The 17,360-nt window shown below is 39.6% G+C and overlaps 3 protein-coding genes across 5 annotated transcripts in view; 1 reads left to right on the forward strand and 2 right to left on the reverse strand.

Annotated features, from left to right (window-relative positions):
• LOC128886638 (protein PTHB1) overlaps positions 1 to 11,434 on the reverse strand; it is a 13,959-nt gene extending 2,525 nt beyond the window's left edge. Inside the window, exons 1-10 of the mRNA XM_054141698.1 lie at positions 11,119 to 11,434; positions 10,847 to 10,935; positions 8,647 to 8,911; positions 7,875 to 8,143; positions 7,274 to 7,404; positions 4,747 to 4,924; positions 4,045 to 4,293; positions 3,270 to 3,509; positions 656 to 948; positions 123 to 293 (exon numbers count right to left, since the gene is read on the reverse strand). Of these exons, the coding sequence (XP_053997673.1) occupies positions 123 to 293; positions 656 to 948; positions 3,270 to 3,509; positions 4,045 to 4,293; positions 4,747 to 4,924; positions 7,274 to 7,404; positions 7,875 to 8,143; positions 8,647 to 8,911; positions 10,847 to 10,935; positions 11,119 to 11,393 (2,160 nt within the window). The 5' untranslated portion in view covers positions 11,394 to 11,434. The remainder of the gene's footprint in view (positions 1 to 122; positions 294 to 655; positions 949 to 3,269; positions 3,510 to 4,044; positions 4,294 to 4,746; positions 4,925 to 7,273; positions 7,405 to 7,874; positions 8,144 to 8,646; positions 8,912 to 10,846; positions 10,936 to 11,118) is intronic.
• A 536-nt stretch (positions 11,435 to 11,970) lies between these two features.
• Positions 11,971 to 13,250, forward strand: LOC128886651 (dynactin subunit 5). Its single transcript, XM_054141728.1, has 4 exons — positions 11,971 to 12,133; positions 12,203 to 12,390; positions 12,506 to 12,617; positions 12,706 to 13,250. Exons 1-4 carry the CDS (start codon positions 12,086 to 12,088, stop codon positions 12,901 to 12,903), a joined length of 546 nt encoding a protein of 181 aa, XP_053997703.1. The 5' UTR covers positions 11,971 to 12,085; the 3' UTR covers positions 12,904 to 13,250.
• A 136-nt stretch (positions 13,251 to 13,386) lies between these two features.
• LOC128886639 (probable glutamate receptor) overlaps positions 13,387 to 17,360 on the reverse strand; it is a 39,025-nt gene continuing 35,051 nt past the window's right edge. For all 3 annotated transcript variants that reach the window (XM_054141700.1, XM_054141702.1, XM_054141701.1), the window contains 5 exons: positions 16,867 to 17,037; positions 16,132 to 16,373; positions 14,541 to 14,749; positions 13,741 to 14,015; positions 13,387 to 13,682 (listed from right to left, as the gene is read on the reverse strand). In XM_054141700.1, coding sequence (XP_053997675.1) covers positions 13,418 to 13,682; positions 13,741 to 14,015; positions 14,541 to 14,749; positions 16,132 to 16,373; positions 16,867 to 17,037 — 1,162 coding nt within the window. In that variant the 3' untranslated portion in view covers positions 13,387 to 13,417. The remainder of the gene's footprint in view (positions 13,683 to 13,740; positions 14,016 to 14,540; positions 14,750 to 16,131; positions 16,374 to 16,866; positions 17,038 to 17,360) is intronic.

Consider the following 17,360-nt stretch of genomic DNA (forward strand, 5'->3'; position numbering starts at 1 on the left):
ATATATATATATATATTGTATGCCAATTACATATTCTATGCCAATTCTATGCCAATAACATAACATAACGCAAAAACATACAGAAGAATTTTCCAAGCAGTACACTATGTGTATGGGCTTACTGTTCTCGCTTTGACAAGTTTCTCGAGGTGCTCCAAAATCGCATGATACGTCAAGTCGAAAAGGAACGGCAAACCAGTGTCTGGCAACGATTTGTTGTTCCTCTCTCTTACGGCTCTCAGCATCTTCCTCTCGATATTTCTCAATTGAATCGTCAGCAGCCCGATCTCGTCCTGATGACGAAAAACGAGAGATTCGTGTTTTAAAAGTGATCTACTATCTCCGATTTATACGTTCGTTTGATACACTCTCATCTGCGGGCATGAATGCGTAATATCCGCAGTCTAATAGTAACACACCACCATCGAAACGAAGGAAACGTTTGCACACGCCTAATACGATAAAATAGCAAAATAAAATTTTCGTCCTATCTTTCGTAGAAAACCCTTTACACAATCGCTTCGAAGTATCATATAATACTATTTAAAAAATTCTCAGGGCATTTACTAGTCAGCCTTAATCTTTGTCCATCCACAAATAAAAGGATCTTGGTTCGACTCGAGAGATAAAGAAGTAGAAAAACGATCATCGTTACCGTTATTTTGTCGATTTCTCGACGAGCAAGAAAATGAGCCTCCAACCGCGAATGCACCAGCTGAATGTGATTCTGGCCGATAGTCGCGGTGTGATTGCCACTCGTTCTGTCCTTCAGCCTGTTGATCAGCTGTTGGACCACCAAGGTCGTCGATAGTCCGTCGTTGGACTGCACCCGATATCGATTGGTCGCGTTACCGGAAACGATCGTGACAGCGTGCCGGCTCCTCGCATGCCGCAATCCAAGCGCGTTCCAGTTCTGCCTTTGTCTCTGAAGCTGATCGCCGATGAATTCTGAAATGCAAACGGTCTTGACAGTTGCAGCACCGCCTATTACGTGTTCAAACAAGCGTATCCTCTATTTTCAATTATCAACGCGTAGAGTAAATTACGAGGGAGACTAATAGCTTCTCTTCCAGCCGGTGATTTTCTACGTTCGAACATCCTCCTTGGATGAACCGTCGAAACGTAAAATTAGATAGAAAAAAAGTATTTATTTCAAGGGGAAACACCGTCGATAGATTCAAAATTCCAAAGATTTTAAGACCATCGCAGATACTTAAAAATGAGATGACGTATTATTATTATCCTAACACGAATCATAGTCAAATGGAAAGGTGTTTAATATTTCGACCTTCTATGACGTCGAAGAACGTTTTGATTATGATTCGTGACGATCGACGGTCGCAATGGTGGTCGATGATCGCTAATTAAACGTAATCGTAATAATTGATATTGATTGATAATTACTCATCTCGATTAGCGATAATTCGTTACGATTTACGGATTGATGATAGTTCAACGATACATTGCGATAAGTCTTCTGGTGATTTTTTTATTATTCAACCTCCAAGGGACGCGGAGACCTCCAGATGCCCGTCAGTGGTACTAATACATTCACTACCGATACGTCCGGTCGGTATTTCAGATGTGTTTCAATTACAAAAGATCAGTCGAACGCACCCATCCCCGATCGTGATTAAGTTAACGAAAGAGCCCAACAAGCGGTCTCGCCGCGTCGATAAATTACACGGTTAGAAATCGGCCAGGTGCGCCAAGCTGCGCGGCGAGCGTCCGTAAAAGAAAGAAGAAAACCGAACAGGGCGATCGCAGCCGCTGGGAGCAACGATTATCGTATTAGGTGGCCTGGGCCATCCGAAACATCCCGACTCTGATCGTAACATATCCCGGGCTATAATTTTCGTCGGCGAAAGCCTGTCGGAAAGAACAGAGGAGAAAACGGTAGGGGGTCGTGCTCTCCTCAGCCCCACCTCCTATCTGCTTCTCGACGAAAAGATTCAAAGGGACCACCGATCTTTCTATTTCGATAGTTTAACCCTTTGCACTCTACTGGCGCCGCTACCAGCGGCGTCATTTTTATTCCCGAAGTTTTTTATTTCAAAAACTCTCGAATACCAATTTTCATTCAAACCTATTGTAGATTCTGTTACGAGCCGAGGGCTGAGAGCCTTGTTTCGGCCGCGCTGCCGAGGATAGTTGTCGTTTGCACAATTTTTGTTAACGGGGATGTGCGTTCGTGGACGCACCTACGTATGCGTAACGCGGGGTTGCCACTAGGATTGTTAATTGGCCTCGTAACTTCTATTATGCAATACACCTCGAGCGGTAAAGATGTATTGCTGTGGGTCTCTTCTTAAGGGAGTGGACTCTCGTGCCTTGTATATGCTCGTACGCACTCACACAGTTCCACATCGCTGTATACGTACACGGAACTGCAAGGGCTTGCGTATCGTCCTAATTTTTGTCTCGACAATGCAAATTTCAGACCTCTCAATAGTCGTTTTCGCTAGATAAATGTTCAATTTTGTGCGCAAGCCCCCTATAGGCAGTCTACTTTTGCTTTTTTGTGTCATAATTAACAATATTCAGCAGCGTATGTTAGCTCAGACAACGCGGCAGCACCGTTGCACCACCATATTGCTTCTTTTGATCGCGAAATACTGCTGAATATTATTAATTATGTCACAAAAAAGCAAATAAGACTACCTATAGGAGCTTGCGCATAAGTTTGAACATTTATACAAGTTGAACAGCAATACTAAGATAGATATAGTCCAAACAACATTTACTAGTCAATATAATTTGTGAAATGAACAAAAACAAGCGTGAACACGTTTATTGCTCCGTGCGAATTAGAAAACATCAAATTTCCAGTAAAGTACTTTTAAACAGTTGTGGGAATACTTATTGCTTCAACATTTCTATCGATTAATTGTTTTTTTCTTGTTAATTTCGCAACTTACATAAATAGCAATTTTTTTTTTTTTGTAATCTATCTATTCTAGAGATTTCCGAGAATATGTAGAACGACATGGTTCACAAAAAATAAGTTGATAAATTACAATTTTACACAGTTTTTTTTTTTGGAAATTGATCAGCGTACGAATGCTTTCTACTCTAGCTCCTATTTTTCCGTGGAAATCAGTCCTGCGACGCGCCCTAGTTTCTTAGTAAAAACTTTATCGAAGGGCCGCGGTCACATCCGCTCGAAAGGGCAAATGTCACGGATGAGAGGTCTGATAGAAATTACGAAACAGAGTGAAGCCCTCGCACGTAACAATTCCATCGATTATCAAAATTAGCGATGAATTTACCAGGAAACAGCTGAGTAAATCCAACGAGAGGATCGTTACGTTTGACGACAGTCGTAAAGGTGGTGGCGTTCTCAGGGGGACAGCTCCTCAGCATCATCTTCAGCGGAAGTTGAGCGAGTCTTCGAACGATACGCAGACTGCCAGTGTCCGTTCGATAAGTCACGACGATCTCGACCTCCGAGGATATCGGTGGTAGATCTCCGTCCACGTAAACAGTCGTCTCCGTCGTGCTTCGTTCGCCTGAAATTTTTTAGATTTCATCCTAGCATCATCCTATTCATATAAAACGAGTATTATTGGTAGCCGAGTTGTATATCTTTTAGTAAAATTCTATAACATCTGCTCTAATTCGTTATACAGTATTGTCTCGAAATAAGCATCTCAGTAAAAATTTCAAATCGATCCATCCAATACTCACTGACAAATCCGTCCTCGCAGTTTGAAAAAAGTGGTTTCGAGAAAAACGCGTTTATAGTTTTATAAACACTTTAATCGCGCTCTGAGGCGCTGCGGCAAAATCGATAATTCAACCTTTTAACGTTTGTTTTTCACTATAAATCAAATGACGTATTATCTTTATGACCCTAAAGTATCGTTTAAGCAAAAAAAAGTCGATTTTTTGAAAATCCTAGAGTGGTTTCACCCTTTGAGACAGGGTCCTCGAGTTTATTGTCAAGCCCTCTGACTAACAAACCTTTACATTATAATCGATCCATGATAACTAACGAAGCTTCACGCTAGATACACGATAATTTGTGATCAACTAATCGCTTACACAGATTGGGAATGACGAAAAAGTCCTCCGTTGCAATCAGGGGCTTGCTGACTTGGACGCAAATCTGGACGTCGTGTATCGTGGCATACGAGGACAATTCTATCGCGACTTTGCACACAAATGGCCGCCCTTCCGTGTCATCGTCCGAGACATCCTCGTTTCCGGCTCTCTCGCTACCTTCTAAGTCTGTCGAAACGTTCACTGAGACTATCAGCTCGGCGTCCACTGTGGCGTTACTGGTTTTGTCATCTGCGCAACGTTGCGACCAATTAGTCCCGTTACTATTCTTCAGAAATAATTTGGCTATCGCGAGACAATGATGCAACTCCGTTCTTAAGGATCACATACACGCGTCTCAACACATTCAGGATCGCTAAGTAACTGTCAGACATACGCCTAAGACCGAATGTTTTTCGACAAACTTGTACGTTAATAAGATCATCATAACTTAGTTATTTATGAAGCAATTTTTGTGAAACTTTCAGAAATTGTAAAATAGGATCTATTTTAGCTATTACCGAGAAAAAGTTGTCTTTTAATAATTACCATAACTATTTTGCTTAAAAAATAAATTTGTACGAAATTTGTAGAAATTGTAAAATAGCATGCGTTTTAGGTGTCGTTAAAGAAAGTTGTTTTTTTAATAATTATCATAAGATTTTTGCTGCGATTAGCATCGAAGCTGTCTCATTTGGGTCTCACCTGAGGCTTTGCTCATCTTCAATAGTGCTCGCAACTCCGTCAGCTCTTGTTCCGCGGCTGCGTAATCGTATCCTCTTGGATGAAGCGGTGGCGCAATGAACAATCCTGGCTCCGAACCTAAGTAACAAGCCTCCAGGCGGCCGTCGTCCGACAGGACGACTATTGCGCCTTGCAAATGCTAAAAGCATTCATTGATTATCTCTATTCCACCTCTAAACTATCACGATTCTACCGCTAAAGAAAGGAGGAAAAATAGATGTCTCGTCTTAGGTCCATCAGAGGCTTCAAGTGAGGCTTCTTTACTGATTCTGCCTAGCACGATTGGATTACTGTTGTCTTACCATCCTAAGAAACTCTTTCCTCGATGTGTCAGAAAGTGCTGTTTTTGTAGATTTTACGTTTAAATTACCTAGGTTATCTTTTCACCTTTTAGATACGGCTTCGTTAGCGCTTTCGTGTACAGTGGGTGTAGAATGTATTCGTACACCGATCAATTTCCCAAAGAACTTTTGTGTGAAATTGTAGTTTCTTAACTTCTTTTTTTTATAATCAATGATATTTTACGTATTCTCGGAAGTCTCTAAAATGGATATAGTCCAAACAACATTTACTAGTTGATATAATTTGTGAAATTAACAAGAAAATGCGAAAAGTGGGTAAAAGTGTAGAAGCAATAAGTATTTGTACGATTCTTATGACGAACCATTTACAGTAGAATTTGTAACGTAAACAGATTAGTTTATTGCTCTTGAATTAAAAAACATCAAATTTCCGGTAAAGTACTTTTAAAAGTAACTCTAATAGAGGAATTGAAGAAGATCCCACTTCGAGTAACTAATAATTTAGATAATTTAACGCTTAGAAGAGTTTCAATAATTATAAAATCAAAAGGAAATCACACGAAGGAGGTATTGTATACTTATAAATTAATGTAAATTTCTTTTTTTATTAATGATGTTTTAAAAATTAAACAGTTGTGCGAATACTTATTGCTATCGATATTTCTATCGATTAATTCTTTTTTTTCTTGTTAATTTCGTAACTTACATAAATAGCTATTTTTGTTTGTAATCTATCTATTCTATCTATCTATTATATCTGTCTATGATAAATTACAATTTTACATAGTTTTTTTGGAAATTGATCGGTGTACGAATACTTTCTACACCCACTGTACCTTACGATCAAAACATTTTCGTTTCGTTTTGAAATTATCTAATCGAAAGTCTCAAACGTCCTGGGATACGTGAACCTGGAACCGTGTTCTCCAAGAAGGTGATTGTTGCACGAGAAACGATAGTCCCAATCTTTACAATTTGTTGACAAGTGGAAGGAATGGCAGCTTAACGGAAATTGAAGTTAACTTCCCTGTGAATGGTCTCTTAGCCTCTTAGACCGACTCTCAGCCTCTCTACTTAGAAAAATGTATTCGTGGATCTCAGGAGCGTGCAGGAACCTTTCAAGAAAGCAGGTGACTGATCCCGACTGGTCCTCTGGTGTCTCATCCGAGTACCCCTACGTTTGCACCGACGGTGACCACGTTTCTCGGTATCGAGCCAATTAATGAACCGGCAGTTAGTATATCTCCCGGAAGGACAACAACGGCAACCTTGCTGGACGCTGTGCGGGACGATAACGCGAAGATAACGTTCGGGACGATAACTCTTGACGACGTTTGTCCTTCTCCGCGTGCGTCCTCTTATCCTACCCTTTGCTGGCTACCATTATAGGTGTTTGAGATATTTCTTCGAGTGGAATGTAGGCACATACAACTGTTTTGGGGGATAGCAAGTGTTTTAGGGCCGATGGTTCAAAGTAGGGAACCAGTTGGTGCTTTTATTCCATCTTTGAATAGGCAATCTTTAGATGTATCGAATCCCTGGGATTACTATCCCAGCTCTCAAGTATTTGGTGTATGCGTAAGTTTCGTAGAGTACGTTTAGATAGTGCTAGAAAGCGATACATCTGCATTTCTGAACTACACTAGCGCCCAAAAGTACTCGGACATAATATTATAAATACATGCTAAGCATAGTTAAACTACATACCTAAACTTTTATCGGATCGCTATTCAGTCATCAGAATACGACTATGTAATGTGACTGTTCGCAAAAAAAGGGGGAACTGGGAAGGTTTGGACGAAACGAGCCTAATCCGCGTAATACTCTGTCCCCTCAGTCCCCTATAATTTAAGGGACCCTCGCCAACTATCCAGCAAAGGTCAATACTTTTAAACGGTAGTGTAAGTGTTCATGATATCGATGTGACTGGTCAACCTGTATTGGAAGATATAAATAACAGATTGTAGTTGTTGGCATAATACCATTTTTAATTACTTCGGAAACGTATTGATTTCATTTAGTTAATAAAATAATCCAACACTGAAACCAACAAAACTTATGTAAACACCTAATAATTTGCGCCTATGCGTACTCCAAATTTGCGACTATTCTTGGATTGTCTCGCAACCATGTCCGTGCTCTAGAAGAGCCAATCGTTGAAAGACGGAAGCTGCCACACGACTCACCTGCAGTTGTGCCCTAGCGACGGCGACCGGAGCAAAAGGCAACTGCGCTGACCATTTGAGCGTGGTGCCCTCGTAAATCATCAGAGTGTTCGTGTCGGCAATTACGAGTACCATCAACTTCCCGTCCGGCTCTGGAAGTGCCGCAGTCAATTACAGCGCCAAGTTCTCCAGCCTATTAAAACTACTTAAACGCGTCGTCGTGTCGTTAGCCATCGATAATGACAGATAGCAACTAGCCTATACGTCTGGACGATTATTTCGGCTTCAAAAAGCTCAGGACATTAAGGTCTCTGGGTCTCAGGGCTAACAGGAAGCCTTTAACACGTTGATCGCCATGTCACCCACGTGTGGACGACAGTGCTTTCCATTGAACAACTAACAAAATTAATTCCGAATGTCAAGCATCAAAGGAAATGAATTTAAACCAAATTCATGAATTTTGATGAAATTACAAGAATAAATACAACGATAAATGTTTGATTATGCAGTCTCCAATAGTTAAGTAATACTTCATTTTAGTAGAAACTTTAAAGTATATTCGTTTGGCAGTCAACGTGTTAAGGGTTCTTATCGAATTCGTGAGAAGATAGGTGCGGATTACCGATAATGTAAGCTCGAAAACAGAGTGGCTTGTACTCCAGCCTCTTCGAGTACTTGACCGCCGTACAGTTGTCTTTTAGACAGTACAGGTGCTTCTCGCCCAACGCTACGATCCCAACCTCGAAGCTGCTCAGGGTGACGGCCTGGATATCCAGAAGAGCTTCCCCGATATTGTAGCTCGAGTCTGGTTCGAGGTTCTCGACTTCAGCGCGCTGGTCCATGTTGTTGGACTCCTCTCTGCTCCTCGCTGACTCCGCCATGCTTTGATACCTACGGAAACACGCAATAGACGTAGTACATACGACACAATGATACCCCCTGATACATTGAAATATACATTAACTTCCAGATTAAACAAAAAAATAATGAACAGGTTCAGGACTGTTAACACTTTATCTACTGGGCTATTTAGAAACAGTGTTTAATTCAAAAAAGAATTTTCTACAGTAGCATATGCCAATCTAGGCTGACAATAATTCCTTCATACTATTACTAAGTACTACTAAGAAAGCCAAGTCTGTTTCTAAAAACTGAACATTGTAAGTAGACAACCATCAACACAGTAAATAAATTCGAAAAGCTAAATTAAAACGCCGGAATTAAAAAGCCGGAATTAAAAAGCCTATAAATAGGCTCCCGGTAAATAAAGTGTTAATAATTGTTTCTACGTGTTAATGTACATCTTATCTATGCATGACTATAATCGGAGCTGGCCACTCCCCGTTTGCACCTCTCTCTCTCCACTTTCTTCCGCGACAGAGTGAATATAATACCTGTAACACTCGATGAACCAACGACTGCTCGCGGTGACGAACAGGTCGTTCCGCGAAACGTAGACGATTGGCTCGGGTAGCAGGCGATTCCTAAGAACCAGGCTAAACGCGAAAACCTCTTGCTCGTAGAAGAGGAGCGTCCCATCCAAGCATTGCACGCAGAGGAAATCTCTGCCACGTGCACCACCGAAGGGCCCTGTCGTCAGAGATGCTGGGAATCGTGGCAACGAATGCTCGTACGCGATCTTCAAGTCGCAACGGTCTCCTGTTGAAAGTAAAGCAATGATACATATTATTGTTAGCCGATTCACAATTTCTTCTCCATTTAATTCCCTTCGTATCTCAGTCATCGTGGAATCGATGCTGACTGGGAATTGTTTTATTAGAGGAGCTCGGATCTTTAAAAATGGATAATTATATGCAGTCATAAGTATTCCTCTAGGTCTATCGAAGAAATTTGTCTAAATTAAATAATAGGTTTGATATTTCCAAATAAATTTTTCGTTATAAATATGTACGCGTGTAAAGTTTATTCGTGTACGTATTTATCATGAAACATTTATTTGGAAACATTAGGCCCATCGTTTAATTTAAACAAATTTCTTCGATAGAACGAATACATATGGGTCTGACTGTATCCATTCAGCTTCGGTACATTTTCAAAACAATGATCACGATGGGAAAGGCGGTTTTTTAGTCCAACAGAAAATTTAGTCCAAAAGACTACTCCTATAACGAATAAAAGATGGCGTTGGTATAGGATTGCTACTTGGTACCGATGATGGTTTAGGAGATAAATCTTCATTTGTACAGTTTTCGATCGAATAGACAACCTCCTCACAATGGGAGAAAAGAGAAAGGACCGCGTCTGTAGAAGCTTTGCCATGGGATTATCGCATCGAAGCATATGAGTGTGTTCGACGTAAACTCATCTTCGAGCTCGCCAAAGGTCGCACAAAGAATGCACGATCGTTGCAATCTCTTCGTTAACGGAAACGGGTACAATTTTATTCGAGATAACGATTTGAAGATCGAGTTTAGCCGAATATAGTCGAGTCCAGTCCACTCTAGTGATCAGTTTACTGTCCATTTCGATATTTTAATTCATAAAGAGAGCGTTAAGAGTCCAATTTAATCCATCTTCTTTTTTCTGTCGTATTTCAATTTTCTTTTTTATAGAGATAGGGATATATACAGCCGACCATATTCGATCACAGTTTGAACCATGAAATCTCAGGTGTTAAGGGGGGGATCTGGTCCAGCTAACGTATTTTTCTGATGCATATAATTTCCAGATATAATTAATTTTTGTTATTGAAACTTTTTTTTACGTATAAAGGGACGTTCAAAGAAAAAAATTTGACAGTGTAGATTTAATTTGAATGTATACATATATAGATATAGTAGTCGCAAGGAAAGGATTCGGTCGAAACGGTGGGACACGTGGAGCCCTGGGAAAACATCTGATAGATAAAATCAGAAATTTTTTTCTTTAGTAGGTACGTAAAATGCGTATAAACCTCAATTTGCAAAACAAAATTGTTAATTGCAAAAATGGCGGGAAAAAAACATGAAAATGAACGATACATGTCGGCCGTTATTTTGTAATAACTTTATGTTATAATAATAATTCATTAAGAGTCAAGATTCATTAGGATATAAACTTAATTACCTTCGATTTAATACGTTGATCGCCACGTCACCCATATATGGATGACAGTGCTTTTCACTGAAAAATAAAAACTATTCGTTCTGAAAGTTAAGCGTCATAGAAAATGAATTTAAACGAAATACTTGAATTTTGATGAAGTTACGAAACTAAATACAAAAATAAATGTTTCGTTACGCAGCTTTCAATAGTGTGTAAATAAAATTTAAACACGGTAGAAATTTTGAAGAGTTTTAGTCTGGCAGTGAACGTGTTAAGCGTTGAATCAAGTGAATCGGATCAAAATTCGATGAGCTATGCGTCCCACCATTTTGACCGAATCCTTTCCTTGCGACTACTATGTATATCTATACGTATACGTATACATTCAAATTAAATCTAAACTGTCAAATTTTCTTCTTTGAACGTGCCTTTATATGTAAAAAAAGTTTCAATAACAAAAATTAATTATATCTGGAAATGATATGCATTTGAAAAATACATTAGCTGGACCAGACTCCCCCCTTAAGATAAAGAAACAATACAACAAACCATATTCGGTGGATCCACTTGTCAGATTCACGTGGTGCACGACCAGCTTGGTGGGTGTCAGTATCGCCAGTCGAAGATCCTGCGAGCCTCTGCAACAAAAAGTCAATTCACAATTTTTTCCCAATTTCTTTCTCCTCTTACTTCGAATCGAAGTCGTGGAAATTTGATTCGAAATGGAAAATAAAAAATATTTTCACACGTGCCATGAAATGGTGCTTCAAGTAACATTGTTACAAAATTGCTCGCATCTGTTAGAAGTTTATAATACTCACGATACAAATCTCCCCACTTTGGTGTCAACGATGCAATCAGCGATTCGTGTTTCGATCATCGCGTCCGTGGATTTGTAATTGGACGGACACTTCGTGTCTTCGACCCATTGCGAAGAGGGACTGAACATTCTCAGGTAACCATCATGACTGCCCACCACGAGTACATCATTCTTATCCTCGCCAAACAATGCAGTTACCATCAAACTACGTTTGTCGAAAACTTCGTTTGCACCGCAAACAGTTCGCCACCATTCTTTCGTCTTGAACAACGACATTACTGGAAAACTTCATACGTTCACCTTCGACGAACGACACCACTCAGAGAAACTGCTGTAGCAGCACTGCTTCCCTATTCGTATACTACTTGCTCGTATCTAACTTCTACACACCGTTGCCATGGTCCCGTCATTTGAAAACATCGAACTTGAACCGCCATTATTACTCTATTCCATAAGCTCCATTTTATCTCTCCATTATCTCTCCATGAAGTATTTCTTACTTATTTATTTATTTATAAGCCGAAGAGAAATAACGGAGACAAGCTTCCTTTGAACTGTCCTCGAACGTGCGAACTGTAGGTTCAACGATCAATCGTCTAATTTGATGAGCCATCAACGCATTAATGTCAGTCAATATTTTCATATATGAGAATAGGGAATCTTACATTCTATATTCTCCTATACTCATAAATTAAATAACGTTCGAGCTTACCAATAAGTGACAAAATGTCGATTCGATAACCTAACTCAAATAAATCGAATCGCCGCTACGGGCTTCGTAGTTGTACCGTTCGACGACAGATGGCGCCACTAGTCAGTTTTTACGCTTTAGTATATATCGCGTTGACTGAATCACCGAATGTGTCAACTAGACAGTTTCAAGTGGTTCCAAGATTTCTCTGTTGTGATTTGCTCGATTTGGCGAAACTGTTCTTGATTCAATCCCATTTTCGTGGTCCTGGGTCGATATGGAACCTCAAGATATTTATTATAGCAAAGCGGAATACGTCGAAACGGTAAGAGAAAATGGACTGTAGATCGGTAAACAAACGTCTACATAACCTCTCACGATTTCGACGTTCTAGGCCTCTGGGAATAAGGTTAGCAGACAAACCGTTCTCTGCGGCTCGCAGAATATTGTTTTGCACGGGAAAGTAATCGTGCAGTCGGATGCTATCATCAGAGGTGACTTAGCCAATATTAGGATAGGTCGTTATTGCATCATTAGTAAGAACGCCATTATAAGGCCGCCCTTCAAAAAGTTTAGCAAAGGGTAAGTTCCTCTCTCTGATAGATGTAACAAGACAATTCGCAACAAAGTTCGTACACGAATTATATCAACCATAGCGATTTAGTTCGTCGTATACCCAAATTCTCTGTTTCTTCAGTGTTGCCTTCTTTCCTCTGACGGTGGGAGACCATGTGTTCGTAGGAGAACGGGCAGTTGTAAATGCTGCCATTGTTGGTTCTTGCATATACATAGGAAAAAATGCAGTAATCGTATGTACACTATAAATATTTTATTCAGATCTATGGTAGAGAGTAACGAGTTACGTTTCTAAGAGAAAACATGTGTCGAACTATGTAGGGAAGGAGGTGCATCCTAAAGGATTGCTGTTACATCGAGGATGGAGCCGTGGTTCCACCAGAGACCATAGTTCCTTCCTTCGCTCGAATCGCTGGGAGTCCTGCAAAACGGGTCGACGATCTACCCGATTGTACACTCGACCTTATGCTAGAATTCACAAAGAATTATTACCAGCATTTTATACCATCTCGCGGTTAACGTTCTGTTCTGTGTATATCGTGTATATAGGAGATTCTGTATTTATTACATTTTGTACTCGTTTACTCTATCTGGTCAAGCGTTAGATCGAGTCCTTGGTCGATGTCTGGATCTTTGATTGGTGTTTGTTTACACGGAGGTTCCCACCACTCTGGGTTATTGCCTTCTTGCGTTTTCCGACTGCGAAACAACGTGTTTTGAATGGTTTTACAATTCAGAACAAAGTTTATTGCGAATTAAAGTAAAAAAAAACAGTCCATTGGACCTCCATCATGTAGGAGCCGCTTCAAAAAGGTTTGAGAACGATTAAACAATATAAATGCAGTAAAATAAAATAAAACAAAGAAGCATTAAAGGTTTCTAATTCCTTTCTATCATTTATTTATTAATTTTTTATACTTAATAGAAACCAAATTCAGTGGTTCAAATTTAATAAAGATAATTTAACTAATTATTGTGTATAAAATACCACTTAATTTGAATTTAATCGAAATAAAGGTAAATAAAGTTTTAGTTATCGTAACTCTAAGACACTGACATTTTTCTTCCTTTCGGTGCATGTTCGAATAATTGCCCAACCATACCTTTTGTACCAGATGATTTCTAGCGCCAATACAACGAGACTGAGAAGTGCGCCGTATCCCATCGAGACCAACGCGAAGTAGCACTCAGTGAACCCAATACTGATGAAACTCGTTTGGCCCTGACATTCGGGCTTTTTCGTGTACAGCCGATTCTCTTCACGATATTTCAAGCCAGTCTCGTGCATCAAAAGAGCTCTGCAAACGACTAGTTGACCGATGAATGTTGAATTTTGCATTTCGCTACGAGCCTTACACGTTTCTTACGATCTCCCTGTACGGCGATCGCATTCGAACAGCCATAAGTGGGTCCAGCACGCCCAACATAAAAATCTCCTGGATTCCGCATTTCTCCTCTTCCCGAAAAGTTTCTTGGATTATTTTATAAGTCGTGCCACGCTCGCCGTGAAACGCGAACAATTCGGTTCTGAGGCGTTGAACACCCTCTGAAATGTCCATCCAATTGCTTTTCTGACCCTTTGGCTCGATCCTCTGGTCCACGATGGCTCTTCTTACCGGGTCTTGGAATGACTACGGTAGAAAGAAACAAGGGACGATTTTTTTCGATTATGACGCACGACGCTATAAAATAACTCAAAATAATATAAGTTCTGTTGATTAAAATTGAAATATTAGGTTGTCCGAAAAGTTTCTTTCGCTTTATTAATAAGTAATACATGTACAATAGTTTATGTTTTATGTTACATTACTGAATTGTGCACGATTCATTTTGTTCCATTACTGTTACAACATGAATATCTATGAAATTAGATTGTCTATTTATATAAATACGACCACAGAAAATAATTGAGTGCAACTCGCGAAAGAAACTTTCGGCGACAACCTAATATATTTTGTATTTCGATAGAAGAATTTTGTATCCCCACTTTACATTTGTTTTTAGTGTTTGCAGTGCTGTGCGATTGCTTGTTATGATTTTGTTCAGTTCTTATTTAGGGCAGGAACCTGTTACTTTAATCGCTGGTAAGGTTGTTCGACCTATTCGAAGCAGAAAGTTCTATCCACGTTACTCCTGGCGTCCTCTACTATACGTACCTTGAAGTAATACCGGTTATATATGATATCTTGCGCGCCCAACCTGAGCGGGCTGTTCAATAGATCGGCAAGGGTTTTGATAGAGTCGGTGGTGGACTGCAACAAAGCCACGATATTGGCCGTGTAAGAGGCGTACAGGCTCAGAGCCGCGATTAGGAGCATTAACGTGACGATTCGTGGTGGAACCCTGTACGGTTCATAGTAATATCCTGTCGAACATCAGGCATGCGTTAGAATCATAGATGTTCGGCACCTATACATATAGCACGAGACATTACAGAAATATTACTGCTATATCGCAGGTACATTTTCAATGACACCATTACGATTTATACAGGGTGTCCCAGCATCGGTGGTACAACCGAGGTGGGGGTGATTCTACATAAAAAAACAAATAGAAAATAAAGAATAATATTTCTTCATTTGAGATTTCGTTCTCGAGAAAATCTGTTTTGAATATTTAGCGAGTACGCGTACACGTAACTATGGTTCAGATGGATGGATCCCGATACAGACTTTTGTTTATGTGTCCACTTCTATACATTCCTGTTGACATGACGTTCTGAGCACTTGTCACAGTTTCATTTGGTGTTCATACGAATTTAATTCGGCGAGTACAGTTGTGTATGCAGCACAATGGGTAGCATTTCCAACAATTTTTGCATTAATAGAGTGAGTTAGTAAGTAAATTACGTGTCTTATTTTCATTTAAATTCACTCTAAATCCGTAGGCAGAAATTAGTAATACAGCACATCATCTTGATACTAATGATATTAGTACAACTTATAAGTGACACATGACATGTATCGGGATCCATCCATCTGAACCATAGTTACGTGTACGCATACTCGCTAAATATTCAAAACTGATTTTCTCAAGAACGTAATCTCAAATGAAAATATTTTATTCTTTATTTTCGATTTGTTTTTTTATGTAGAATCACCCCCACCTCGGTTGTACCACCGATGCTGGGACGCCCTGTATATATATCATACATCATAAATAAAGAGACATGATATACGATTATACATATATATACATAGCAATTGATTATTTTACACTATACACTTTAATAAATAAATAAAGGGTTCGCATAGCGAACTAGTGTAATGTTAGTCTTTTAGTTTCAGTTAGGGTTGAACTTTACTTTGGAGCTACCAAGTGTATTGACTTTTTTCACCATTTAGTAGTTTTTGATGCCTAGAAATCATAAATCTAAGTTTCAATGTTAGGAATCCAACGATTTAAAAGTTATTCGTACCTAAAATTTAGGCTCCAAACCTACTCAGACAGTATTTTCGTAACATGTTTTACCATTTTACTGTCATTCTTTACCTAATCGATCAACGGAGCATGGATAAAAGTTAATATGGCGCCGGATTAACCAGTCAAATACGTTTGAAGTGCTCAATTTTTCATACGCACAACTTTTTAACCGTTGGATTCCTAACACTGAAACATCCATTTTTGTGATCTAGATAACAAAAGCTACTAAATGGTATAAAACAAAAGTCAATAATTTTTGGTGTCCCAAAGTAAAATTCAGCCCTGTTTAGATCGAACTTGGTCGTTTTGTAGACCTTAACCTACCTTGCTGAGCGACCGCTCCCAGGACGACCATTAAATTATCGCTAAGCGTTTGTTCCGCCGGATTCAGGCTCTCCCAGTATTCAGAAGTACCTCGAACGTATTCCCATTTTGTAGAAAAGTACAGTAAAACGAATACCACCAAGAGGAAGACTCCGATCGCGATCCAAACGGAACGTTGGAACGGCAACGTGAAAATGTTGCTCACAGTCGACAACAGAGGTTCACGGAATATGAACACTGAGCTGCACTTGGTAATTAAATTAATTTATCGAGATAAAATATACAAGATCGAATATTTAAGACAGGTGACCAGAATAGTTCGTTCATTTTACGTACCATCAACAAAAATTGATTGGTACTCTAGAAACTTGTAAGCGCCGCGTAAATTGTTCATGAATTTGTTATAAACGAATTATGTAACGAAATAAATTCGTAAATAATTGACACGCTACTGATAAACGTACAGAGTACTGGTCAATTTCTATACAAGTTGTTATGAATTTGTTATAAACGAATTATGTAACGAAATAAATTCGTAAATAATTGACACGCTACTGATAAACGTACAGAGTACTGGTCAATTTCTATACAAGTTGCTTATGAATTTGTTATAAACGAATTATGTAACGAAATAAATTCGTAAATAATTTACACGCTACTGATAAACGTACAGCGTACTGGTCAATTTCTATACAAGTTGCTTATGAATTTGTTATTCATAAAGAAATGTCTCACCGTGTTCGCGTGTACAGTTGCACGTAATCGATGACACCGATACGTTCCTTAACGAAGAAAATTCCAGTGCCGCCTATATCAATTTCTCCACGTTGCAGCATCCCGATCATTCCACTCCAAGAGTCGTTCTCGTCGCGATATCCCCACGTATTCGTTACCTGAAAACTGATCCTAGACCACGGAAGAATAACATCTTCAGTTGTTAAAAGCACGATGAAACATAGTCGCATAACAGTAGCGAATACAGTATTGTCTCGAAATAAGCAACTCGGTCGGGATCGGCGAGTTGCTTATTTCGAGGGAGGTACGCTATTCGGCTTGACTTTGTTCTCGAGCGAGACGAGGGGAAACCCGTAGGAAAAAACAGGGAGTTCGGTGTAGCGGCAAACTAAATACAGGGTGTCCCAAAACTCGGGGAGGAGCCGAAAATGGGGGGTAGCTGAGACGATTCTGAACAACAATTTCCTTTGCAAAAATGTCGGATGGGGCTTCGT

This window comes from Hylaeus anthracinus, unplaced genomic scaffold (genome assembly GCF_026225885.1).
Source record: "Hylaeus anthracinus isolate JK02 unplaced genomic scaffold, UHH_iyHylAnth1.0_haploid 11985, whole genome shotgun sequence".
In the NCBI taxonomy this organism is placed as follows: Eukaryota; Metazoa; Arthropoda; class Insecta; order Hymenoptera; family Colletidae; genus Hylaeus; species Hylaeus anthracinus.